This window comes from Canis lupus, chromosome 13, assembly GCF_003254725.2.
Source record: "Canis lupus dingo isolate Sandy chromosome 13, ASM325472v2, whole genome shotgun sequence".
Taxonomy (NCBI): Eukaryota; Metazoa; Chordata; class Mammalia; order Carnivora; family Canidae; genus Canis; species Canis lupus.
Window position 1 is genome coordinate 34,136,148 of NC_064255.1, and position 26,606 is coordinate 34,162,753.

The 26,606-nt window shown below is 51.6% G+C and overlaps 1 protein-coding gene across 6 annotated transcripts in view; it reads right to left on the minus strand.

The window, feature by feature from the left end:
• Positions 1–26,606, minus strand: part of COL22A1 (collagen type XXII alpha 1 chain) — a 260,912-nt gene that overhangs the window by 123,938 nt on the left and 110,368 nt on the right. For all 6 annotated transcript variants that reach the window (XM_035702839.2, XM_035702792.2, XM_035702817.2 and 3 more), the window contains 7 exons: positions 24,079–24,132; positions 21,860–21,904; positions 17,594–17,638; positions 17,299–17,328; positions 16,977–17,030; positions 12,681–12,734; positions 806–859 (listed from right to left, as the gene is read on the minus strand). In XM_035702839.2, coding sequence (XP_035558732.2) covers positions 806–859; positions 12,681–12,734; positions 16,977–17,030; positions 17,299–17,328; positions 17,594–17,638; positions 21,860–21,904; positions 24,079–24,132 — 336 coding nt within the window. The remainder of the gene's footprint in view (positions 1–805; positions 860–12,680; positions 12,735–16,976; positions 17,031–17,298; positions 17,329–17,593; positions 17,639–21,859; positions 21,905–24,078; positions 24,133–26,606) is intronic.

A 26,606-nucleotide genomic window follows, 5' to 3' on the forward strand; every position in this document is an offset into this window, starting at 1 on the left:
ACTGTGCATGTGTGGGAGCGGGAAGCCCGACAAAGTGCGGGGCCCGAGGAAGTGCCACGAGAGCAGAGTCTGAAGCACCAAGGGAGTGAGGGGAGCAAGGAGGAGGAGAGGGCCTCCAGGGAGCGAGACGGCACAGAGTGTGAAGGGGGCCCTGACCCCAGCATTTACAGAGGGGTAGACTGAGGCCCAGAGTCGGGGAGGGAGCTGGCCAACATCACAGTGGATAGGGAGTCAGACACCAGAATGCAGGTGTGCGGTCTCCTGGAATAGTGTGATGGTTCTGGTCCCGTGCCGAGCCCCTTCCAACCCCGAATGCACGGTCCAGCCACCCCGTGCTTAGTGCGGTGAGCTCCAGCCAAACGCGGGCCTGTCCACACCTGCACACAGCCTGTGTCCCAAACCAGGTGTCTCTGCAGAGCCTGAGCCCTGCCGGGAAGGCCCCTTCTCTGCCTCTGCCTGGCTGGCTGCACGCTGTCCATCAACAAACACCTCGTCTGGGGTGCCGCTCCCTGAACCTCACTGCTTCCCTTTCTCATCACGCTGGTTGGTCATCACCGTGTCACCCCTGTCTGCCCTCCCACGGATGGAAATTCCTCCAGGGGGGCAAACCGTGGCCGTTCTCCTAGCACAGGAGCAGGAGGCCGAGGGAGCCAGTGGAGACGGGAGGACGAAGGACCCCCTGAACATTCCTTCTGATGAGGTGACCATACGAGACCGGTTACCAACCTGAGAACTGCTAACCGATCGCTTCTTCCGTCAGAGGAAGCAGCGTGGCTGGGGAAGGGCACGCAGGGGTGGCAGTTACCTGTGGCCCCAGCAGTCCAGGGGTTCCCGGCGGGCCCACTTCACCTTTCTTCCCCTGCGTACAAAAGAAGAAGCAAAGATTAACAGCAGGCAGGGAGAGCCCGAACCCGTGTAATAACGTGTCGGTGGAAATGCCCATCTTGATTTCTCAAGCTCGCTGGTCCACGGGTGGGGGGGGAGGGCCACCTGTCGGGATCCCCTCCTGAGAAGCAGTACGGGATTGGGGCAGGAGCCTCGGGCTCTGAGTTCAGGGAGGTTCAGCTTTGGCTCCCAGCTCGGTGACCTAAGTGGATTTGGCAACATGTGGCCTAAAGACACTTGAGGCATGTCTCCTTGTCCTGCCGTCTGCCACTCAGTTCCTTTCCCCGAAAGCAACTAATCCTACCAGATGTTGGCTCATCTGTCTTTCCAGAGGCGTGTTACGTGTAGGCCAGCATCACACACACACACACACACACACACACACACACACACACGTTCCCTCCGTCCCCCCTTTTGTTTTCTCTACAAACTGTAGCACATCGTTCAGTCTGCTGGCTGCTTGTTTGCACGGAACAGCCGACTCGGGCGCGTCACACAGGAGCAGGTGGACAGGCGGGCTGTTCTCGCCACTACAGTGTTGACCCTAAGGGTGAAGTGGGCTGCACAGCCGGGCGGGTCGTTATGGCCTCTTCAGCTCTGCGGAGCCCTGGGTAGGGGATCTGCGACCCCTCTGTCCCCCACCGCTGAGGAGTGGCCCTGTCCCCAGGGCAGCGGGGCTACGCAGTGCTGCTGAGGGATCCCGCCTCCACGTCCCACGGCTGCCATGAGACAAGGTGCCTCTCCCATGGACGCGCCTCCGGGAGGCCGTTGCAGGGTCTCATCGATGCAGCTTTATTCCAGGCTCAAGGATTTTAGGGCTGCACAGGGGAGAAGGCTGGGTGAGCCGGAGGGAGTGGTCTCTAAGGAGCTGCAAGGCCTAAAACCTTGAGTCTCACACGTTCAACTCAGCCAGCTGGAGGATCAAGGCTCCGCCGTGGCCTCTGCCCCAAGGGCTCACGGGTTCATGGGGAGGCAGACCTGCACCCCTGAAATGACAGCGCTCCTGACACACACGGCATGGAAGGGCGCACACATAGCCCTGGAACTCTTAGGTCTGCTACAAGGTCTTGGGAGGACTTCCTGGAGGAGGTGCTGAACTAGCACTTGAAGAAGGAAGAAGTGTGTCCCCAGTGGGGCATGCATTCACTCGGGGGCAGGGCAGGCGAGTGGGAGCTGGGGCAGTGGGAGCAGCGCCTTGGCAGAGGATCTATGTGATCGTGATGCAGGGCTACAGGGCTGGGCCATGGCAAACGAGGTCAGCTGGGGGCCAGGAAGGGTGTTGTCGGTGCCCTGGGCCACAGGGAGCCACCCACGTGGCCAAAGATGTCGAGTTACCCTACAGCACGGTTGGTGTGTGCTGGTCCTGGAAGCAGCAGGAAGGACGGAGTGAGAGGCCAATCAAACCCGTTCCCAGAGCTCCCCGTGCCCAGTCATCTCCTGCCCCTGCACCACCCACCACCCTCCCTCACCACCGCCCCCAACGCTTCCCACCACCCCCCAAAGCAGCCAGAATCACATTCTTAAAACAGAAATCAGGTCTCGTCTCCTCTGTCCAAATCACCGCACTAGTTCTCAACATGGAGCCCCATGTAACAGCCTCCCCTTCTTTCCACAACTGCATTCTGCTCCCTGCCTGGCTCATTGCCTCATCCTCTTCCCCTCATTCCAGCCACGCTGCAGTCCCTCCTCCAGGATGAACATGCCAAACGCACTCCCACCTTGAGGACTTTCATGCTCAGTACATGCTCCCCAGGCATCCGCACAGGTCTCTGCTCAAAGGCCCTGCGTCCCCGTGTCGTCTCTGACCAGCCCAAGTCTGACCAGCTTCCCCACCGCCACCTGCAGCCCCCGCCCTGCTGTCCTTCCCTTTGCTGGCATCACTACCAGGTACACCGTTGATGTACGGACATAGTTGGTCATCGCCTGCCCGCCAGTACTGGCTGCAAGCCTTCTGGAAACAGGGCCTGGCTCTGTTTTTGTTCAATGCTCTACCCTTGGGCCCAGGACAGAGCCCATCACGTGGTGGCAACCCAATGAATGTCCGGGGGCTGGATAAATTGCTGCTTCATGACCGATGCGGTCTTGAAGCAGGAGGATGGCAGGAGAAATGGCCATGAGGGGTGGGGAGGGGCTGCGTGAGGACCGGGAGGCACATCCTGGCACCTATGGACTTGCAGAGAGAACAATTCGGAACCCCGGATCAGCAGGCCCCCGGGCCACGGAGCACATCAGCCTGGAGGTGCAGTGAAGCCTAGGTCAGAAGGCTCTTCTTGACACCCGTCAGGTGGAATTCCAAATGTGGTCCCAGACACCTTCAGAAATGAGCCAGGGCTGGAGGCATTTGTCTCTGCCTCCATCCGATCCTGCTCTGATGAATGCAAACATCGGGGAGCAGATCACAAGAGACCTAAGAGTTGCCAGCTCCCCTTCCTCAGGGAATGGAAGCCAGACATCTTCAATTTTGTATCTAGACAGGCACCCCCTCCATCTGCTGCCAGGTCATTCCACTGAGAGTCACGACTTATTTACAAGATGAATAAACCATTTTCCCTCAAGGTCAGTGGAATGGCCTGGTGAGTAGTCATCAGAATTCAGAACCTAGGCCAGCAAAGTAACTCTGTTTAGAGGAAGAAACGGAGAAATGGATCATTTACTGGTTGGTGGGAAAGGATCAGAGGCAAGCAGGAGGGATGCGTACGTCACGTCTGGGTTGTGGTTGAGCAGAATTACTGACTGGGGGCTGGTTTCATTGGGGTGCATGCCAGTGTCCCTCCTCAGATGACCCACCACCTTTAGAGGCGGCTCCCCGTTTCCCTCAAGTTTGGGCACCTTGTGTAATGACATTGCTAACGTTCAGGGGGATGAGCCCCTGGGATGGTGAAGAAATCTGCCAAAGGAGTTGCTCTTAGGTCAGGGAAGTAAGAAGATGTGATCTGGAAAAGGAGAATTAAGGGGCAGATAGGAAGGGTCCAGTGGGGAAGACAGAAACATAAGCAAGTGCACCTAGAGAAGCAAACATCCCAGCTTTAGGGTTTTGGCAAGAAGGAAAAAAGCTAGAAGGTGGCAAAAGGTCAGAGGAAAAAACAGAAATTTGTGATTGTAGCTGCGATCAGAAGGTGGCATAATCTTTCATGGGTCACCCATGAAAGGGCATCACCCACAGAAACATTAGTGTAACGTCTCTGGCCAGCCCCAGCACCCATGTTCATACCTTCTCCACCCACAGCATCTGGAGCTGCCCTAGTGCACTTCAAAGTCTTCTTCCTTCCTTCCTTCCCTCCCTCCTCCCTCCCTCCTTCCTTCCTTCCTTCCTTCCTTCCTTCCTTTCTCCCTCCCTCCCTCCCTCCCTCCCTCCCTCCCTCCCTCTCTCCCTCCATCCCTCCCTTCCATCTATCTGCTGTCCTGCCTGCAACCACATGAGCCAACCTTGCTCACATAGCCAGTCTTTTCCCTCCAGACTTTTCTGAGCCAACCTGTATCTACCACAAATTTCATTACTTGTCTCTCTATATACCCTATGCTGGGAGGCGATTTTCCTAAAGGGAGAAAGTTCTGTCCGAGGTACTTCTCTAAAATGGTCAGCGGTTCCTCCTTACCTAAAAGCTGTGACATTTGAGCTGTTTTATTTGGAAATCAATGGCCCCTTGACTCTAACATGTCTTTTGATCTAGTGTCCAGCATCCACACTTCCCTCCCTAAGTGACAGCTCAAGCCAGCTACTTAGCTTGACCCCAAACAACCCCCTCAGGACTCCTGGCCCCGGAGGCTCTGCTCACACTGCCACCTCTGTCTATAACACCCACACTCCATCTCAACTTGTCAAAATCCTACCCCTGGCCAGTGCCATCTCTTCCATGAAGCCCTAGGAATACTGAGAAATGTGACAAAAACATATTGAATATACAGAGTCCCTGGTGCCACTCAAGAGCTGATGAGTTGGAATTGCCAGGGATGGGGCACAAAGCTCTAAGTAAGTAGTTTTGAGGACTTGGCCACTCACCACAAGCAAAGGATCTCTCCATGCTCCTTCTTGACCCCCTTCCTCTACAATATTGAAAGAAAATGAGTTCAGAAACTAACGTGGGTGGGGAGGGCAAGCCACTTAACTTGCTGAGTCTCAGTTTCCTCATGCAGAAAATCATAATTATTGTAATTATTTGAAAAGATAGCAGTGGAAGAAATAATTCAATGTTTGAGGAAGTGCTTTATAAGGAATAATAAAGCATCGTGCAAACATGACAGATCGCCGCAGGAATGGGGAGGAATAAGATGGTGGCTATGATGAAGAAGAAATGGTAATAACAGGATTCTAGCTCCTCTGAGTCCCTGAAGTGGGTAAGAGAATGTGTGTCCAACAGATCCGGTTTCAAACCTGCTACCTCCCAGAAGTACCATAGAAATTAAATGAGATAATGTCCACAAAGTGCTTAACATTGGATCTAATATTAGGAAATGTACAGCAGCGGTGGTGGTGCTGGTGGCAGTGATAGTGACGGTTATGGTGGTGATGACGGTGATGGTGGTGGAGACAACAGTGGTGGTGGTGGTGGTTGAGGTGGTGAAGATGCTGGTGGTGGCGATGGTGATGATAATGGTGAAGGCAGTAATGGTGGTGGTAGTGGTGGTAGTCATAGTGGTAATAACAGTGGTGATGCTGGTGGTAATGATGCTGGAGGTGGCAATGATGCTGGTGGTAGTGGTGATGATAGCAGTGATGGTTCTGGTGGTGGTGGTCATGGTGTTGCTAGTGGTGGAGATCATGGTGGTTATGGTGGTGGTGGTAGTGATGGCGGTGATGATGGTGATGATTATGGTGGTGGTGGTGGTGATGATAATGATGAAGGCAATGACAGTGGTGATGGTGGTGATGACGGTGGTGGTGGTGGTAATAGTGATGGGGGTGATGGTTAAGGTGATAATAGTGGTGGTGGTGATTGTGATGGGCAGGGGTGAAGGTGGGAGTTCCAGCAGTGGCGGATGTAGCAGCAGCAGCTGCTACATAACCTCTGCATTCTGGACCTATAATCAGCTGTGGGGATTTGGGAAGTGCTGGCCAGAGCAAATTTTGCAGCAATAAAGAACTGTTTTACTAACAATAAGCCTATGTCTTGTCATTTTTCTTTTCCTCTCTTTTAAATTGCTACCCAACACAGTATCTGGGTAAGTGTTTGTAATTCATCATGAGGGCGGATTTTTTGAGCCATTCTGGATGCCAGGATGCTGAGCGGGACTGATATTTCCAAGGCTGCCTATCTGCCCATGGAGAAGAGGAAGCCCATAAATCCAGAAGAGCGGCAAGTCCTTCCCAGCCAGGACGAGTCAGCACAGCCGCGTGCGGGCCCGTTAGCAGCGGAAAGCATCGCTAGTGCAAGTGATTCTAATATGTGCCGTATGGTCTCTTGCTCAGTTCCTGTTCTCCAGGCCTCCAAATGTCAAAGATGATTATTTTCTACTGGTTAGAGCTGAAACCAGGTGCTCAGGGAAAACCTAGGGTGTCCTGACATAAACCCTGGCTCCGTGCCACAAAATGAATCAAACAGTGGCCTGTGATCCAAACGATGCTGTTACCATCTGGTAGAGTAGGGAAAAGCAAGGGGGAAAAAGGCTTTAAAACTTGAAAAGTAAAACAAATTTGACCCAGGTTGCCACTGACAAAAAGATCACCCTCGTTCCTCTCCCTCGAATTACGAGAAACAGGAGCCGACACGTCTGATCGCTTTCAGCCATTAGGGAGACCCTCAGCCCCGAAGGCAGTGGCCAGAGATTAGAGCAGTGCACAACAACGCATCCTCCTGAGCTGGAACTGGTAGGCAAGAAGGTGCCCACCCCCCAAGGACCGCTAAGGTCCGGATGAGAATTGAGCCACTATTTGTTTATACTCTGTGTGACACAGAGCAGTTGGATTTACCGTTGTAAGTCTTGGTCTCCTCATTTGCAGAATGTGAGTAAACCTGCCCTATCTCACGGGATCCTCGCAAGAATTAGTGAGAGACAGGAGTGCAAACGGTTACCCAAGCACCTGCTGCGGATCAGCTCATCATGCAACCAGAGCTGTTTCCTTGCTACCTTGTATTAGTTCTGCACCTGTTACAGACTCTGTCTCAAAAATATAGTTCTGAAGCGACAGACTCAATCAGGCACAACAGGAGACATGTGGAGATGGTCCCCTTGGGCATCCCATTTGGTAGGGCGCTTCTTCGGTTCTCGCCCATTGAAGGGAGACTCCAGAGGCTATTGAAACCGTGATCAAAGGAACCAAAGGGATCATCACCGGCTTGTGGGAGAGGCAGCGACGAAGTCCAGAGTGACCTTGAGCAGGTCATCATCTGATCACCCTGGACATGACATTTCTCACCGTCCATCTCAGGGATCCCTCCCGTCATGATGATTTTATAATCTAGATGTTCCAAATTCTGCATTAAATGCAAATGCCTTATGACATAGAAGTCTCTTAAGCAAAGAAATCTCCACTTGGTTTTGTCCAGAAAAGAGGAAAGAAAACACGTAGGGTATTTCGGGTGGGACCCAGCAGCGCAGCACACAGTAACAGGGCAGCAAAAGTAAAGGTACAGACAGGACCGATCTCTTAAAACAGAGCACGCCCTGTGGAAGGTCCGGAGCCGGGTCCCGGCCCATACACATGCATGTGTATCTTATATGCTGGGATGTGTTGTTCACATACTCTCTATGTGTGTATTGAGATATATACATTTTATAAGTGGGAGGCACTCTTCTAAGATGCTACAAACACCCAGATAAAGAGCATTCTCACAGGCATACATTCTAGTGAAAACAAAAACAAACACATGCCCAAATAAGAAAAATACAGTTTGCTGCAAAAACTAAAACAGGATGGTGTGAACGCAGCAAGATGATGTCTACTTTGGGGTGAATGATTAGGGCACGGAAGATTGTTTTTTTATTATTATTATTTTTTAAATCAACCCTGTGGATGCTTTTGAGTGTCCAAGTGCTTCAGTGGCCTTGAGCCAGGCTGGTTCTACTTCCAGAACATTCCGGGTTCAGGTGCAACTGCAGCACTGGCTGCTTCAGCTACGTAGCCGTGCTCCCCATCAACCTCTCCCTGATGCCTGGCTCAGACAAGCAGGAGGGAAGCAGAATCTCAGAAAGACAAACAGGGTGTAGCACCTCCCCACCACCCCACCCTATCTAAGGCAGGGAGCCCAGCCTGGGGAGGAAGGCCTAACACCCCACGCTGGGGTGCCTTGTGTGCCACAGCTCTGCAGGGTGGCATCTGGGGGTGGGGGTGCCCGGCTCCTCATCCTCCCATTTCACTATGTCATTGTGGAAAAATACCAGCTTTGTCCAAAATTAATGTGTTTATCTTGCCGGGGATTACACTGTCTGCCTGTTGCTAATCTCTAAAATAAAGGGCCGGATCGCTTTCCGCAGCCTGTCTATTAACCTCAGCGTCTCAGTCCCTGGGTCCCGAGGCTTGTCGTGGTCTTGTCTCTTCCCTCTGCCAGCCTGAGCGTGTGCCCCGACACCAGGGAGTGAGGTTTCGGTTGAGGTTGATGAGGAGGAAATGACAGGTCACCGTGAGGGAGGGAGAGGGAGCTAATTTTCTGAGGAAGTCATTCTGTCTCGGCTTCTTCTGACTCAGCCAGAGACGGACTGAGCAGGAAGCTGCTGCCGAGCCCACAGTAACATCAGGATTTGCCTCTACCCACAGGTGCAGCCATCGAGCTAGCGCTACCACGGGATGCAACTCAGCCCGAGCCATAAGCTTGCGGAGGGCCACCACAGGGCCACGGGTCCTGGGACACGCACTTGGGGTCGCCGGCTCCATCACGAGAGGGAGGAGGAGGAGGGAGGAGCCCTCCTCCGTGCTCCCTCCTGGAGCACTTGCCGTGAATACACCGCCCTCCCTGTGGCCCTCAGCTGGGTCTCCTGTGCGGGACCCCACGTGTCCCTGCCACCTGGCACACCGTGGGGCTGGGATGGGTGCCCCGGTAGCCCCTGTCCCTGGTCTGGGCCGCCACCCTGCCTTCTGCTCTCTGTGGCCATCTCCCAAGTGGCCTTCCTCCCCTGCAGTCCATTGTCAACACAGAGAGGCCAGATGGATGCATTCATGCAAGCCAGGTCACTCCGCTTCCCCATACCCCAAATCCTGCAGCAGGCAAACTGCGGCCGGAAACATGGGCGATGACGGTCAGGGGAATTCCAAGCACAAAATGCATACGTGGTGACACTTTTCCATCAGCCTGGGTTGGTTTCCTTTCTTTTGTTTCCTTATCTTCGAGAGGGAATGATGTAATGAGCTTTGGGGTCACTTTGAACGAGCCCGCGGGGTGGTCAGGGCTGACAGAAATTAAGCAAGTTGGCCAATGACGAGGTGCGTGTTGAGATGCACGTGGAGCATATTGCTACTCTTTCTACTTGTGTATCCTTTTTTCCATACTAACAGTCTTGAAAACATATTCAGTAGCCCCACGTTTTCCTCCTAGTAAAAGCCCAAATCCTCACAAAGGCCCCCCAAGCGATGTGACCATGTGATGCGGCACCCGGTTCCTCTGACTGACCACCTCCCGCCGGCCCCAGGCTGCCTCCGGCACAAGTCTCTGCTCACACACCTGCCTGTGTGGCCGCGGCCTCGGGGCCTCAGCTACCTCCTCCACCTGCCGTGCACCCCTTGGGCTACCAGCCTGGCCAGCGCCCCATGTCGGTCCTCCTGCAAGCCCGCCCAAACTGACCTTGGCCACCGGCCCTCCCTGCATCATGTAAGCGCTAAGGTGATGGTTCTCCTTCCTGGAGAGGAGGTAAACACCAGTGGGCAGGGATCTCCAGCATCCTCACTGAAGGATCCCACTGCCTACAGCACCACCCAGCACCCGGCACCTGGCACCCGGCACCCAGCACCTGGCACCCAGGAGATGCTGTGGAAACACCTGCTGGATGGATGACCCTGTGGAGAGAAGGAGAGGGTGGGAGGGAGGGGTGAGGATGGGAGGGGTGCTGGCGGAAGGAGAAGGAGAGGGATGGGTGCAGAATCCCCAGGAGGATGATGCTGGCTGAGTCTGAAGGAGAGAAGCCCCAAGCTGGAGAACAGCGAGCACAGATAAAAGCTGAGGGCAGGAGCAAGTGTCCTGAGGCAGGACGTCCTCTCTGGGGGGCGCTTCCCGAGTCTGCATCACCCTCTCCTGTGCTGTGGGAGCATCAGTTCCTGCTGAAATGCACAGGCTCTCACAAGGCCTGCTCAGACACCCCCTTCCCTGTCTGCCCGGATCCCTCCCTGCTGAATACCGCAGGGTCCCCACGAGGCATCTGGGTTATCTGTCCACATGTCTCTAGTCCCTCAGGCTGTCGGCTCCTGGTGGTTGAGACAGCAATCTCTTCAGAGATTCCCAAGGCATTTAACCGAGGGCTCCTGCCTCCCAAGAGCATGACGTGAGCTTTGCAGACAGACACACGGGAGACCAGAAGATACCAGGCTTTGGAGAGACACAGTAGTGGGTGTGCCTCCCTGCGAGGCGGCCGGTGGTGCTGTTCTATCAGAGGCCGCCCTTCCTCTGTGCCAAGGGGGACAACAAACACTGTCCTAGGGCTGCTGAGGTCTGGCACGTGGAGCTCAGCACCTCAATGCATACCACTCCCCTCCACCCTGGCTCCTTTCCTGGGTCTCCAGGTTCATCCCTCAAAGCTCCATTCTGGGTGCATGCACCCAACTCTTAAGGCCCTCCGGCCAGAGTAAAGGTTGGAATGGGCTAAGAACCCCACCACACGGGCAGCTGGTGTTCCACTGAGGGGTAAGAGGTGTTTCTGGGGGTGACAACAGCTATCCTGGGGGCCACATGAACCCTCCCTGGGGTGCCAGGAAGTCACGGCCAAGGAAGCGTGGGCCTCGACCAGCAAGCTCCGAGTGAGAGGTGTCCTCTCCCCCTTTTCATAAGAGTCGATCCGAAAGAAATATAGTTAAAAAAAATCAAAAACCCTTTGCATCATCTTTGTCATCTTCGCATCAAGAGTTCCACTCAGCATCTAATTCTACGTTAGGAAAAGTAATGTTTGCAGCGGCTCAGCCCAAGACGAATTAAGGTTCACCCAAACGTCAGTTACATAATGTACAAAGATTGCTGTTTTGTCTTAAAAGACCATGTGTGAGCATGTAGGGGAAGTGCCAGATTGCTGTTTTGTCTTAAAAGACCATGTATGAGCATGTAGGGGAAGTGGTAGTCATGCCAGTTGCCATGTCTCGCTGCCCACCAGGGGTGCAGCCCCAACCTGAGCACGTTTTCTCCCCCAAACCAGGCCCGCGGGGATGCCTTCTTGTAACAGAGTAAACACGCTCAGAGAGGGTAGGTGACTTGAAGAGTCACCCAGCTGCTCAGAAGTCGGGCCAAGCTTCAAACCCAGGTCTATCCTGCCACAAAGTCCAGGCTCCCTGCATTATACAGATGAGAAGGCAACCTGGCTTTGGCCGGGAAACTGAGGCCAGGGCTGGTGATGCTCAATGGGACGTGGCATGTCCACGTTCTTCTCCTGGGTAAGTGGCTTCCCACCCTCCCACCTAACCCGTGCGCCACCCCCCCACGACACCTTCCCACAGGTCAGCTAGCTTTCCACATAAGTTCCTCTTAGAATCTTTAGGGTTTAAGGCAGTTACAAAGTGCAGAAGTGCTTGGAAACCAAAGAAGGAAGTTCATCAGGGCATTAGGCAGGTTGGAGTCTGTAGAGTCATAAGGGCAGGTCACCCAGTTTCAGAATTGAGGCTATAAAGAATGATGAGAGGGTGGGTCCAGCCTGCTTGCACAGAGGAAGCCATGACGCAGCTGTAACTGCTGTCCACCTCGCTGAGCTCGAGAAGCGCCAGGCTGGAGGGGCCACAGGGGGCCTGGAGAGCCGCTGCCAGATGCAAGGCCCCCGTTCCCGCTCATCCGTCAGGGGCCGCCCAGCCTCTGTCCGAACACCCCCAGGGGCAGTGAACGCACCACGTCCAGGGGCTGCCCACCCCCTTTGGCAGTGCTGTCCCCTCGGACAGTCTCTATGTGAACCAGTAAGAGATGCTACAGGCTGGAGGTCAGCAAACATTGACTTGAGACCCTACTCTGTGCCTGGAATCCTGCTAGGACCTGGGGACATGGAGTCGGGGGGGTCAGCCTCAGTCATCCTGGGGACTCCGAAGAGGGCCCCTAACCCAGGTGTACTTTTCCAACCCCCCGTCTTAAACCACAGTACACCAGTGTCAGGAGCTGTGCTTAAAAAACCCATAAGGTATGTATAATCTGCGTAAAAAAGAAAGGTGCTTCATTAAATTAAATTAGATTAAGTTAAATTACATGGAATACCATGAGATATTACGATATTCAATAATGATACGGATGTTTAAAGTAGCTAATAGCCTATCGGCAGCTCTCTATCCTTTTCCTTGCCCTGAGTTTTAATTCTTTCTTGGGGATTTAGCTCAAATATTACCTCTTTGAAGAAGTCCCTGCTGCCCTGCAGGCCGGATCAGTTGCCCCTTCTCTGTTTTTTTATTTTTTTTTTCCTCAGCACTGGGCTTCCTTCTGCTGGGGCTCTGATCACACAGGGCTGTGAGGTTCCACATACATGACTCCCAACAGCCGACAGCCTCATCTCCACATCCCCAGGACTCATCTCCAGGCTGAACTCGGAATGGACCCCCCACCATGTCTGATGAACTAAATCTAACCCTCAGATATGCTTCCAATATTCCCATAAAACTCATGAAGCTGGCACCATGACCTCTGAGCCGCTGAAATGGGGGCCCCAGGGCGGGTGAGCTGGGGATGGGAAGGGAAAGACTTGTCACTCACCCGGAGACCTTGCAAACCAGGGGGTCCATCCTTGCCTTCAGGACCCATCAGGCCCTTTAGGAGCAGCAGAAAGGAAAAAAAAAAAAAAAGAAACAATGGTCAACACAGAATTTAACACCACACGTTGTACTTTGCCTTCTCATGCTCGTTGGATTGGAAAATCCCATCTTGTTTCAATGGGGAGACAGGGAGTTCAGGAGGGAAAAAAGTTCTGTCCCTGCAAATCTGTAATACCTTAAAACATGTGCACCTATCTGGCCTGATTAAGCATGTTTAGCAACCAAGAGGTAGGCGACATCATTCACATTTTGAAGATGTACACAGTAGGGGTCAATGTCTTGCATTTGTGCTTCGAGTAAAGCATACACAAAAGAAGCATCTGGAACCCAATGTCTTTAGCTGTGGGCCTAGTGCCATTCCCCTGTATGTTGCTGGCTCAGCAAGAACTAGCTTGGGTTCTGTGACTCGGTCAACAGTGATATACAAAACAGGACCGTCTGGACAAATAAATTGAATCGTCTAGGAAAGATCAGTTTCATTTTTTTTAAGGATTTTATTTATTTATTCATGAGAGACACACAGAGAGAGGCAGAGACACAGGCAGAGGGAGAAGCAGGCTCCCTGTGGGGAGCCAGATGTGGGACTCGATCCCAGAACTCCGGGATCACACCTTGAGCCCTCAGCTCAACCGCTGAGCCACCCAAGCATCCCAAAATATCAGTTTCAATGGAGCAAGGAACACTGGTGCATGAAGGGGTCCTACTGACCCGATCCTTCAAATCCTACCCCCCCCACAAGACCTCCCCACATATCTGCTGCATGGCCTCAGCCAAGTCACGTGGCATCTGTGAACCTCAGTTGGCTCATCTCTAAGGTGAGGGTGATACATCTACCTACCGAGTGGCTTTGGGGACCACATGAGGAACGGATACAAAAGCCCCGATGGAGCACCCACCCAGACCTCCTGACTGCACCCTGATTGAGCCCCATGTGACGGCTGCTCAAGGGAGTGGGCAAATGAGACCCTCAGCTCTGTGCTGTGATCGTCAACTTCCTGGGTGAAGCTCCCCCTCCGCAATCCCATTTCTTCAATGAATATTATCATACAAAGAGCTCCTATGGCTGAGTTTTGCATGACTGTTAAGGAGCTGGACTGGATTTCCATCCAAATTATTTTCTCTTAAGAACGCCGTGGAAACAAACACGTAGATGGAAAGCCTGCAGGAACTACAGGCCTACATCTCCCTTCCTCGCAAGGATCATCCTACTGAGCTCAGGGCACACAGTGAGGGAAGACCCTGTGAGTGAGTGACATTTCCTGGAGCATCAACAAACACCTCACACTTGATCTGAGCGTGCAGCTCGCCCTTCATTATTACGCTCGACCAGACGTTGATAAAATGGCCAGAGCCTGTCTCATCTCCAGCGGGTGGGTGGTGGGGTGGGGGAGGATGAAAGCCGCCTGCCTCCTGGACCGCTCCGGCATTTGGATGCAGACTGCTGCACGTTGTTTTCCATTTAGAGAAGGGGATACATTTTCCTCTCTCTGGGACTGCTGAACACAAATTCCAAAATTTTCCATTCTCTACAGAAGTCACCGAAGCCAGCTTCTCGGTTTGATTCAATCCAATGAATATTTAGGGAGCAACTGCTCTGCGGAACACCCCGGGCCAGGTGCCGCTGGGGATTCAAAGCAGACAGACATGGCAACGATGCGGGTCCTGGGCTTAACAAGCCGCCCAGAGCACCGCTTCGCACGTTAGCTCATGCGGCCCGCACGGCACCGTGGTGCGCGTGATGCTGCTGACGACGGCGATGACGAGGTCCAGATACGAATAAAGCACAAGAAGATCGGAGAGGATGAGTAATGTCAGCAAAGACACAAAGCTACTGGGTGGAAGACCTGGGATGTGAGACCGGATGTTGCAGCTCCATCCCAAGCGCCATCCTTCTGTGCCGGTGGTGCTCTCCGTGAGCTCACCCTGCGGTCAGCCCCACTTTCCTGCCCGTCCTGATTAGCTGTCGTGGGGCCACCGCTATACAAGCATGTACTGGCAAGTCCCCACCGTGAGATAAACTGCATTCAGAGAGGGGCCTTTGGAACCTTCCAGTCCTGGTCCCTCCTCACTGGTCTCCCGCCCCCTGCTCCCCAGGTTCTGGGGCAGGCTGTTATGTTTCTGAGCTCTCTGCAAGGGAATTCCATCACCCACAGTGGGTCCCGCTCTGGGCCCCATCTAGGGAGAGCACCTAGCATGGAGGGTAGCCTCAGAGCATCGAATGGCCCCATCCTGGGTCGCAGGGCTGCGGCACTCTGGGTGTGTGACCATGCCGAGGGTTTGGACCTGTCCTTGTCCCGAACGATGACCACAGGAAGGACACACGCAGGAAATCACATTAATCATCTTAATTAATCATTAATCATCACAAGTGCTTACTCACGGTTCCTCCTTTCCTATCTCCTTCATCCAACCAGGAGATCAGCCCATGTGTTCTCCTCCCTCTACCTCCAGCATTAATATTTGGCCACAAGTGTTTAAGGTTTCTTCCTTCTGGGCCCACCCTCCTCATCCATCATAAGGAAATCCGCATAAAGGGGAGGAGGATCCAGAGTGAGCCATCAAGAAGCATGCCTCAGGGTCAAGCAGGGCTAGGCACCGTTAGCTTCTTATCCTTAGCGGGGGCCATGAAGGAAGTAACTCTCCTTTGCACATTTTGGGGGAAGTATCGCTGCATTGTGCACTCATGGGCTTGACAGTCAGACACGTGTGGATTCCAAGGTCAATTTTGCTTCTTAATAGCTGTGTGACTATGTACAATCCACTCTGTAGCTCTGCACCGAGGTCCTCATTGGCAAAACAAAAATAATGCCTTCACCCTTGCAGATGTGACATGCATATGTTTGCACGGAAGAATATACTATAGTGTAGGGGGCGCCTGGGTGGCTCAGTTGGTTGAGTGTCGGACTCAGGTCATGATCTCAGGGTTGTGAGGTCAAGCCTCATGTCGGGCTCTGTGCTTGGTGGAGAGTCTGCATGAGATTCTCTCCCTCTCCCTCTGCCCCTCTCCCCCAAAGTAAATAAATAGATCTTAGATAGATAGATCGATAGATCAATTGATTGATTGATAGACACAGTATAGTATAGACTTTCAGCACTTGCCCATTACAGATCTGAAATACATATGCACGTATGCCCAGAGATCCAAACATGAGAGCACACCACACTGCCTGCCTCTTCTACTGTAAATCTGCCAACGGTTATCATAATGGTAGGGAGCTCCGGAAAACCAAGCCTTAGGAGATTAAGTAAGACATCCAAGGTTACAGAGACAGAAGGTAGCTCTTCTGACCTGAACTTTCTTGGTGTGAAATTGCTCTAATCACACTAGAATCAAGCATCTGCTAGATTTCTTCTAGCTTTATCCCAACGAAACCATACAGACTTATCCCAATGAGGAATGGGGCCCTGATGGCCTCATATCAATTTGATTTATGGACATTTCAAAATAAGAGTTGTCTTATTTCCTTCGATAAAATACGTTAATTTGAAAGGAGCCATGGCATGTTGCCAGGAGGAGCATGGTATAATCATTGACCTGTGGAATTGACTGTATGCTCATTAATTATCCTTAGTATCTAAACTCACAACACTGAATGATCAGAGTCCCTCTTGCAGGGCGTCTTCCCAAATGGTTATTTACATATGGCTGAATTTGTTACAGTAGAGAACCTAAAGGCTGAAGCCTTCCCGGCCACTGCAAAGTCAGTTTGAATCAGAAACACAGGAGGAGCAAATATGCCCTGGAAAAGATTCGCCTGGCACCTCAATGTCAATGCTCTTACCCCAGTTTATCTAAGAGGAAACCAAGGAGTGCCAGTCTGGCTCAGTCGGTAGAGCATGTGACTCTTGATCTCAGGGTTGTGGGTTCAAGCTCCACTAGACTGGAGTCTACTTTAAAAAAAAAAAAAAAAAAAAGGAACCTAAAAAACCAGACTGTGTACCAGAAACCCCACTCACAGCCTTTTTAGGACCTGGGGGCTGGGGAGGTGGGCTGCCTGGGTTTCAATTTCAGCTCTGCACTTGCTAACTGTCTGATCTGTGGCCGTTAATGGGAAGTTCACTAATCAGGGCTCAGCTTGCTCCCTCACATGCTGGTGACACCACCACCTATTACCTGGAGTGGGGGGGCGGGGGTGGAACCAGCTTCTGCAATGCCACAGAGCTCAGTAGGGGAAAACCACTGGTTTCCAGACCTAGAGGTGTTCAGAGCAGACCCCGGGCTGGGAGGGTGACTTACCGGAGCTCCTGGTGGCCCAGGTGGGCCCTGGTGACCCCGTGGTCCTGGAGCTCCCTGGTAATAGAAGCCAAATATGCATTAGTCATGGCTCCCTCTTCCCCGTGACTCATGACCCTTTGCTGACTCAGAGTCTACATTCAGGGTTCCCAAAAGGAGCCCAGAGATATAGAATGGGGATCTGCATTCCTGGTGCAAAATCAACTTGACCCATCTCTGGAAGGTTCCATCTGAGTCCATAAGCAGCTTCAACCCTATGGCTGTGGCCTTTCTACCCCTGCCCCCACCTAGAGCCCCACAGGGGGAGGACCCGCGTTCCCCTTACCTGCTCGCCCTTCAGACCCTCTCTCTGCACCTGTATGACAAACCACGCGTCAGCAAAGGTGGTGACGTTTTCCCAACAGCCACTCCCCACAGCTTCATCGGGGGTATTCACACAGCCTGCCGTAATGCAGGAACTTCTCAGATCGTACCCCATTTTTAGTGTTGAAAGCCCCGTATCTGGCTCGAGTGGTCAGATGAGCTCCTCCTCATTTCTAGAGGCAAGGACTCTCCCAAACACCCAATTCCATCAGCGTCAGTCTGCGATTCCAGCCCCCCTGGGATGCCTGGACACTTACCACAGAGCCCGGGACACCAGGAGGACCTGCAGGCCCCACGTCACCCTGCACAGAAAAATGACAGACATTTCAATGGCGTACTTTCTGCCACCTTCCTCTGCCGGTCCCCACCCCTCTGGGGCCCTTGCTTATCTACCCAAGGTCCACGGGACCACTTCCTCCTCCATGCTCCACCTCATGCTGCCACCATGCTGGGTCTTTCTCCCTCCTCTCGGATTTTCTGGGTCTAATTCTTATCCCTGTATCAAGACCAAAGAGGCCTTATTGCCCCTTTTGGGCACATCCTGCCCAGGGCCTACATCTGGTTGCTGCTCTCACAGCTGTTTCCTGCTCGAGAGCACCTCTTGTTCCACTAGCACATGCTCGTACCAGGCACCAGACTGGACATAGCCAGCATGGCGACTACACCTTATGGCGCATCCTTTGTGCCAAGTCCCTGGTTCAGCACGTGGTCAGCATTCAATGTCTATCACATATGTAACCCATGCTGTGATCACTCCCATCTGTTTTCACCAAGTCATGATGTACCAAAGACTTGCTTCGTGTCCCCTTCCCCATGACCTCCGGATCACCTGGCCTACGATGGCTGTGGGTACATCACATTTCCAGGGTGTGAGCTATGTCTTGGTTCTGTGTGGGGCATATTTGTTGACTGTGGCAACAGAAAAATCTTCACTGCTACAACCTTCATGCCCCATGGCTAAACAAGAGCATGATTTGCCGCCAATGTCCTTACACATGACTTGGGGACCAAGCCCCAGAGAGCATGGGGAAGCACGAAGAAACTAACGCTGAATAAGCTGGCACAGAATGACTGATTTGCTGGATAAGCACAAAAAGCATCTCGTAAGTCCCAATGCTGAGGAGTCAGAAGGAGGGACTCGGGCACACGTGTCATCCTGTGCTCCACTCGAGGTCTTGTCACATGGACAGGGCAGGTTATCTCTGACCCTAAACAACCCCGCTGTCCCCACTGGCTGCCCAAGACTTGGAAAACATCTCTGTTTACACAGCATCAGGCATTTTTTCTAGGATCCCAACTACATGTTCTTTTAATCAACTTTATCATAGAGTGGTTTTGGCTGCACAGCAAAATGGAGAGGAAGGTACATCATTAATGGGTGTCAGCCTTCCTTGCTCTACCTTCCTCTTTGTCTCCCACAATAATAGCTCCTATCTCAGCAACATCTTTCTGTTCTAGTTTTTTCTCTCCACGGCACCACCGTCCACATAGACATAGACACACACACACACACACACACACACACACCATTCTTTTTACCATTGTGTATCGTCTCTAGAAGCTTCCGTGACATATACACGATGATCTCCAGGCCCTCAGAATCTGGCTGGCACATCTTTCCATTTCCCCATGAGAATCTTTCAACCTCCATGAGCAGGATTATGTTTTCCCCATGCTCCCATAAACCTTATTAATACTTTGGTAATGAGGCACCTGGGTAGCTCAGTGGCTGAGCATCTGCCTTCGGCTCAGGGCGTGACCCCTGGGTCCTGGAATTGAGCCCCACATCAGGCTTCCCGTGGGGAGCCTGCTTCTCCCTCTGCCTATGTCTGCCTCTCTCTCCGTGTCTCTCATGAATAAATAAATAAAATCTTAAAAAATATATTTTAGCAATATGACTATCAGAAGCCATTCTCAGCTCTACTGTAATGTTTGTGGGTCTACCTTATTTTCTATTCTATAAACAGATATAAAGGAGAGGTAACTGGGTAGTCATATATGGGAGCATCCTGAATATTTTGGGTTTGGAGATGATGGCATCTCCTTTCTTCCATTTACGCGATGCCTCACTATCATGTTTACTTTTGTTGTGTTTATTGTTATACCCATCATCATCACCATCATCCTCACACCACAAAAGTGAATTTTTAATGACAGTTAGGAAATTAATCGATTGGGGCCTTTCTCATTTGCTCAGGTCATTTTACAGAATTGGAGAGCCAATGTCCTGACACATGAAATCACTAATAAGGAAAACTAAGATCCTGTGGTTCATCCATAATGTTGTGTGCTTGTAGCTAATAGACATTGGAGCCTTTACATCGGCCTGGGTTTGTCTGAAGGACTGAGATTCAAGCTTTTCCCTGCTGACACTCTTTCCCATCATGGAGACAAGGAGACTAAAGCATGGGGAATGGGTAGTAACTTAATTCAGCACCTTAGACCACTCGGCCACGCTACCTGCTAGCGTAGTAACATGTTCAAGGCCTAAAAGCTAGTAAGTAATAACCAAGAAACCAAGAGTCTGTCCTCGAGTCATTCCTTTGCATTATGTAAGTAGTGTATTTCTGCAAAGGCAGTCAGCATCCCCAGGGGCCCCCAGTGGCCCCCGCCTCCTGGTCCTCACACCCTTGTGGTGACCCCCACAGGTACCAGTGCTAGGCTATGGGACCCACAGCACACAGCAGGAAGGATGCTGGGTGGCCTCTAAGGTGAGGCTATGAGCATGATGGTGGCTTCCGTGTGGAGCCCCTCACCCCGACCTCAGGTCACTCACCGCTCACTCCAAGGGAGGCCACTTCCCCTTCTGTGAGCAGCCCTATGGAGAGGCCATGTAATGAGGAAGCAAAGCCTTTGGCCGGCAGCCACCACGGAACGTAGGCCTGACAAAAACCATGTGTGTGAGCTGAGAAGCAGATTCTTCAGCTAACCACAGCACGGCTGGCAGCCCAGCCACTACCTCACAGAAGACCCCAGACCAGGACGACCCAACCGTGTGTACACCATGTACCTAGATCCCGGCCTTCAGAGACTGCATGAGGCCACATGATTGTTGCTTTATGCTTCTAAGGGTCAGGAAGGTCGCCACTATCAAGATATAACCAACACAAGCATGGAGTTTAACCTGGCATAAACAGTGCCTCCCTGAGCCTGGGCTCTGCGGTCAGCCACCACGTGGTAGGCAGACACACACACACACACACACACACACACACACACACACACACACGGTAGCAGGAATCACCCACATCCAAACCTCAAGGATCACTCCCTCTTAGTGACTTGAAATACACTACTTATTTTAGAATTTAGCATCCCCTGTCAAGGAACTGTGAGAATATATTAAAATCCTGATGCCAAGATAATATAACAATATAGATCTCAACGCTAAAAATACTTAGGAGAGGGAATAATTTAACTCAGAACTGAAGCCCAAGTGAGCAAGTTTGGGAGACAGCAACGCTCTCCAGCAGCCACGCCTAAGGTGAGGCTTCTTTAGCCTGTGGGTCTGTTTGATTATTTATAACACATAACCTGTCTGCTTCTACAAAGAGTAGACCAGTCTTCCTCTCCTCTTTTGTTCTCAGACTTCGCTGGGACGCATGCGTGTCAGGCGGTGTGACCTTCACCTGAGCTCTGCAGAGTGATGGAGTCCGAGTGATGCTCCTCGGGCTGCACCTGCCTTAGTTTACCTGGATTCCTCCTCCCTTCGGGTCCCTGGCTATTCTTCAACCCCACATCGGATGCGTTTCCCAGGGGCCTCCCAAAGAATCTGGAACTCGTGATACCATGAGATCCCAGGTACCCCCATGAGAACCCAGGACACACAGTACCTACTTGGTCTTCCCTGCCACCCTGAATGCTTGGGAAGGCTATTATCTTCATTTTCAGAGCATTCACAATTTGCCAAGACTCTTAACATGTGTTTTTTTCCACTGAGAAAACAGAAATTCTGAGCAGCAAATTTATTGAGTTAAGCTTTCTTGAGAGAATGTTCTAAAGGAGATGGCCAGTATGATGAGATGCAATCTTCATTCTGTTTATGAAAGATCTAGTACATTTTCAGAATTATGATTTGGGCAAAAAAAAAAAAAAAAAAAAGGCCAACTTTTTTTTTAAAAAAAGTGCTGCAGAGAAATGGAGAAATGGAGAAAGGGGGGAGGAGTCTGTACGATGTTGTTTGGTATTTATTCACAGCCTGCCTGAGTCCAAAAGGCAATTTTAAGTAGCATAATATTTTAATACGTCTGGATATTACATAACAGGGATTTTTGTTTTGTTCTGTTTTTATATGCTTTTTTTTTTCTTTTTTATTCCTCGGAGTAGAAAAACAAATTTTAAATAACCAGAAATTTCGTAGGGGCTGAGTTCCTGAGGCCCAGCTCATCACCTCTGTCTGCACTTTGTTCCCAAGACACCAGCCTGGCCCCCTCATTCCCCCTGGGGCCCTGATTTGTACGGGCAGCAGCACACACACCACCTGCCCGGAGCCCAAAGCCCTTCTCACCCCAGGCCTGGCTTACCTTCTGTCCCTGGAGTCCTGCCACACCAGGAGGGCCAGGTCTTCCCTAGAGGAAGGGAAAGGAAGGCTGTCAGTGGAAGTGAGGGCAGAGGAAGAGCTGCAGGCCATGCAGCTCCAAAACTGTAATCTGCCTTCACCCCAGAAGGCACAGACCACACTTCTGGACACTGCTGATTGCTGGAAAATTCTCTCCCCATCGGCTGCCAAATGCCATGTCCTGCATGGTCCCCTCTGGACCCAGCTGGAACTGTGCTGTGGAGCGCCCATTCTGAGGGACAAGGACCACTTCTCGAGGGATACAGGGGATGTGTCTGGGGAGATTCCAGGTGAGAGGCAGGAAGTAGGCACCCAGCATCTGCTCAGAGGGCACTGAGGACCAGCTGAGTCCCCAGGGGCAAGGGAGGGGGCCTGCAGGGCTGCCTGGACTCTGGACCAGGATCAATTAGTGCGGCAGGGCAAACCCAGGACCCAGAGGGCTGGTGTAAGGGATGCTGAAGACGAGCCTGCCTCCTCTTCAGGGGTTCTCACCAAGAAGCCTTCCAAGGGGGTCCCAGTGGAGAGCCAGGCAGGTCAAGCTCCCACCAGAGAGCAAGTGAGGATGGGCCTGGAGCCACCCACCCCTGGGGAGCCCTCCTATGAGCCTCCTCATAAGAGGAGGGGGAATCTGGAAGGCAGTTGGACAACCAATGTCCATCCTATTGACAAATGGCTTTCTTAGGAATTCATCCTAAAGGCACAGGTGTGCTCAGAGACGTACATGCGAGCTCTCGCTCTTCCTTTCTTCCTATAAACAGCCAACGATCAGAAGAGACCTAATGCCCCCTCGTAGGAGGAGACCCTGGTGACACTTGCTGTTCCTGTTTCTCCAAACCCCGTCCTCTGCTGCCTCCATCCCATCAGTATCTCACTACATGCTGGCTCACTGCCGTGAGGAAAGGCCTTTGCTTTCTGGGCCGTCACCAGGTGGGCACTTCCAGTGTGAGGAGTTGGCCCTGGTGCAGGGGCGGCACGCAATAAATATGAATAAATGCTGGCATGTTCACACCACAGAACACTAAGCAGTCATTTGAGTCCCATCCCTGGTGAATATTTAGGAAAATAGTTACACGTTTATGACATAATGCTAAGGGGGGGCAGTGAGACATAAAAGGTATTATTCCAATTTATTGTCAATAAAGGGCACTGAGGGGGGCACTTGATGGGATGAGCACTGGGTGTTATTCTATATGTTGGCAAATTGAACACTAATAAAAAAATAAATTACAAAAAATAAATTAAAAAATCAAGATGTTATTTTGGGTTGATGGGATTCACCATAAATTTAATTTATATTAATATATTGAAATGAATACATTTAAGGAATGAATATATCAAATACAGCTAATGTGTCTGATTACTTTATCGATAAACCTAAGAAAATGAACATAATAATCGACTGCTATATTAATATGTTATATTGCACAGATTAATATATAACATAAGCATATATTAATATGTTTATGTTATAAAAAGATTTTCCCAAATGTCTTCAGGCAGATGTAGAATTTTAGGTTTTATTTCATTCTAACCATTTAAATACTTAAATTTACTTTCACGGATCACACATTCCCATGGTTCAGAATTTATGTGCATAAAAATCCCCTTCTGGTCCCACCCGCCAGCCACTGAGGAGGCTCCTCCAGAGGCAACGAGTGAGGAAAGCAGGTGATCAGTTTCCGGAGCGTCCTCCCAAGGAGGGCACATGTCTGCGTATGTCCTAGATGCTCTTTTCCACAGCATTCTACACTTGCCTGTATTTTCACTGAAGACATATCGCACAGATCATCCCCACCAGTGCATGAGGAGCTGCATTAATTTCCATGGCTTCGTAATATTCCCCTGTAACTACACACCCTGATTCTTTTGACTTGTTCCTTACTGATGAGCTTCCAGGTTGTTTGTAATCCTTAACTCTTGCAGAAGAGCCTGCAATGAATATATCACTTTGAACACATGCACGCCATCCATGGCCTTTACCGTGGTTAGAAAGGATGGAAGGGGCTGTGCTCTCTGGGATCCCCACCCCCTGGTGCTGGAGGATCCACTGGTGACCATAAGCGGGGGTCTGGTCCCTAGGCCTCCCAGAGCCTCCAGCTGAACCGGACACCAAGGCATTCAGGCCCTACAGAGCTTTGCATCAGTCTCCTGTCTTCTAATAAAGCCGAGCCCATGCCTACTTACCTGCTCTCCTGTCTCTCCACGCTTCCCGGGGAATCCATCCAGGCCTCGCTCCCCCTGGCAAGAGGAAGAAAAATGAAGAGGTGAAGAACAAATGGGCCTCCTTGTGGTCAGTGCCATGAGATGCAAAGGCCCTTAGTGTCCAACTGTGCTAACCTTTTACTCTCTACCCAGTGTTTCCGGTTACTGGAGACCCAAACATACACACACACACACACGCGCACGCACACACACACACACACACACACACACACCAGCCTAGAATTTATGGGCATTGGGGCTCAATGTGCATACATTACAGGTCAGAGAATCCAGATTCCGAAATCTGTTTTGCCTTTCCCCAATCTGTGACCAAGGCAAGGCCACCTTGCCTCTCTGAACCACACAGTTGTTTCTTTTTTTTTTTTTTTTAAGATTTTATTTGTTCATTCATGAGAGACACAGGCAGAGGGAGAAGCAAGCTCCCCGTAAGAAGCCCAATGTGGGACTCGATCCTGGATCCTGGGATCATGCCCTGAGCTGAAGGCAGACACTCAACCACTGAGCCACCCAGGTGTCCCACACACAGTCTCGTTCATCTCATAAAGCCAAACAAAATAATGGACTTGTGGGGTTTGTAACACAGTTCATAAAACTGTGAGCATATTTACACATCGTTCATTCATCCAGCGGATATGTATGAGCATCCGCTGCATTCCCAGTGCTTGGAATTAAAAGTGAATTGCTGGCTAAGGGGAAGCAATCATCCACGCAGCCCTCTAATGCCCACCCATCTGCTTGTGCTCAGAGTGGGGCTTGTCTTTCTTAGCTGTGTAATCCTGGGCAAGTCTCGTCACCTCTGAGGCTGTTTCTCTTAACCACGTGTCATGGGGAAGATGATAATCCCTTCCTGGGAAGACATCCATGACTAAGGAATGAGTCAGCAATGTTCTCTTCCTCCACACATCATCAGGTTGGTGGGAGGGAGGGCCGACAGCAGATGGGGAAACTGAGGCCCAGCCAGAAAACCACTCAACCCCAGTGCAATGCTTGCACTGGCACCAGAACCTGGGTCTCTCGACCCTTCTTCCTCTATTGCTACTATCCACAGCCTGTGGGTCTCTTCCATCGAGCTGGCAAGATCTCAGAACCCATGGAATCCCATCCTCTCACATCATAGGTGAGAAAATTGATCTTAGAGATGGAGACCAGAGTCAGCACAGAAGCTTTGTGATGGGGCCATGAATGAAGACAAGGGGCTCCTGGCATCACAGAGCTCTCTTCCTTAGAGAGGGCCAGCTCGCTGAATGTCACCTCTGAAGGGGGCACTTTCCCAGGCAGAGCAAAGCAAAACAAAACAAAAAACTATGTTGACCATGTATAATTTTACCAGGCTTACCTTAAAGGGGACAGTGCTGCCTATTGCTCAAGCCCCATTTCTTACACCCTTGCACCTACATAACAATATCGCTGAAGCCCAAAAGCAAAATTTCTCCTAATGCAACTCAGGACAGCTGCAGGTGCACTGCCAGTGAGCCACCTGTGTCTCTGGCCAGCAGGTAGAGAGCAGGGCCAGGTGGGACAGAGCTGGAGTGCCAGGTGGGACAGAGCTAGACTACAGGTGGGACAGACCCGCAGCTCCAAGTGGGACAGAGCTGGACTGCCAGGGACAGAGCTAGAGTACCAGGTGGGACACAGCTGGACTGCAGATGGGACAGACCCAGAGCACCAGGTGGGAAAGAGATGGACTGCCAGGTGGGAAACAGCTGGAGTGCCAGGTGGGACAGACCCAGAGCACCAGGTGGGACAGAGCTGGAGTCCTAGCAGATGTGTGTGTCCCCCGGCAGGGGGATGAGAAAGACAATGGCCAGCACAGGGTGGATGGGGTGGGGGGGAGAGAAGCTGAGGGAGAGCGGAGACAGAGACACAGAAGACGGAAGACAGCCATCTATGGAGCAGGGTCTCTAACTGACACGCCCCTAGAAGCCCAGCTGGGGCATGAGATGGGTAGAAGCAAATGGAAGAAGGGGGTCAGAGGCAGAACTAAAAAGGGCAGGTCCCACCTAAAGACCTGACACTTACATCTGTCCTGCTATTGTTGGACTTTGTTGGTCTTGCCACCATTGCACTGACCACATAAGCACGACAGGGGACAGGGTTTGGACAGCTGACCACCTGCCTGGTTCCCAGCAGATGGTGGCAGCCAGGGCCCTGGGGGTGTGGAGTACAGGCGGCCACAGCTGATCCCAAAACTCGGATGCAAAGCCTGGCTCTCCCCCTCCCAAGCTGTGTGACCTAGGATGGGACACGTAGCATCTCCATGACTCAGTTTCCAGTCTACAAATACAGTAGCTACCTCTGACAGCTGCTCTGAGGATTGGGTGAGCTAATATATGCAAAAGGCTTAGAACAACGTGTGACACCTGGAGGTGTCATGTTAAAAGCTGGTTAAGCAAAACAGAGTGACCACGTAGGATGAGGAAGGAGGGAAAAGAGAAGCCAGCTGCAGGGGCCAGCAGTCAGGAAGTTCACGAGCCAGGAGGGTGTGATGT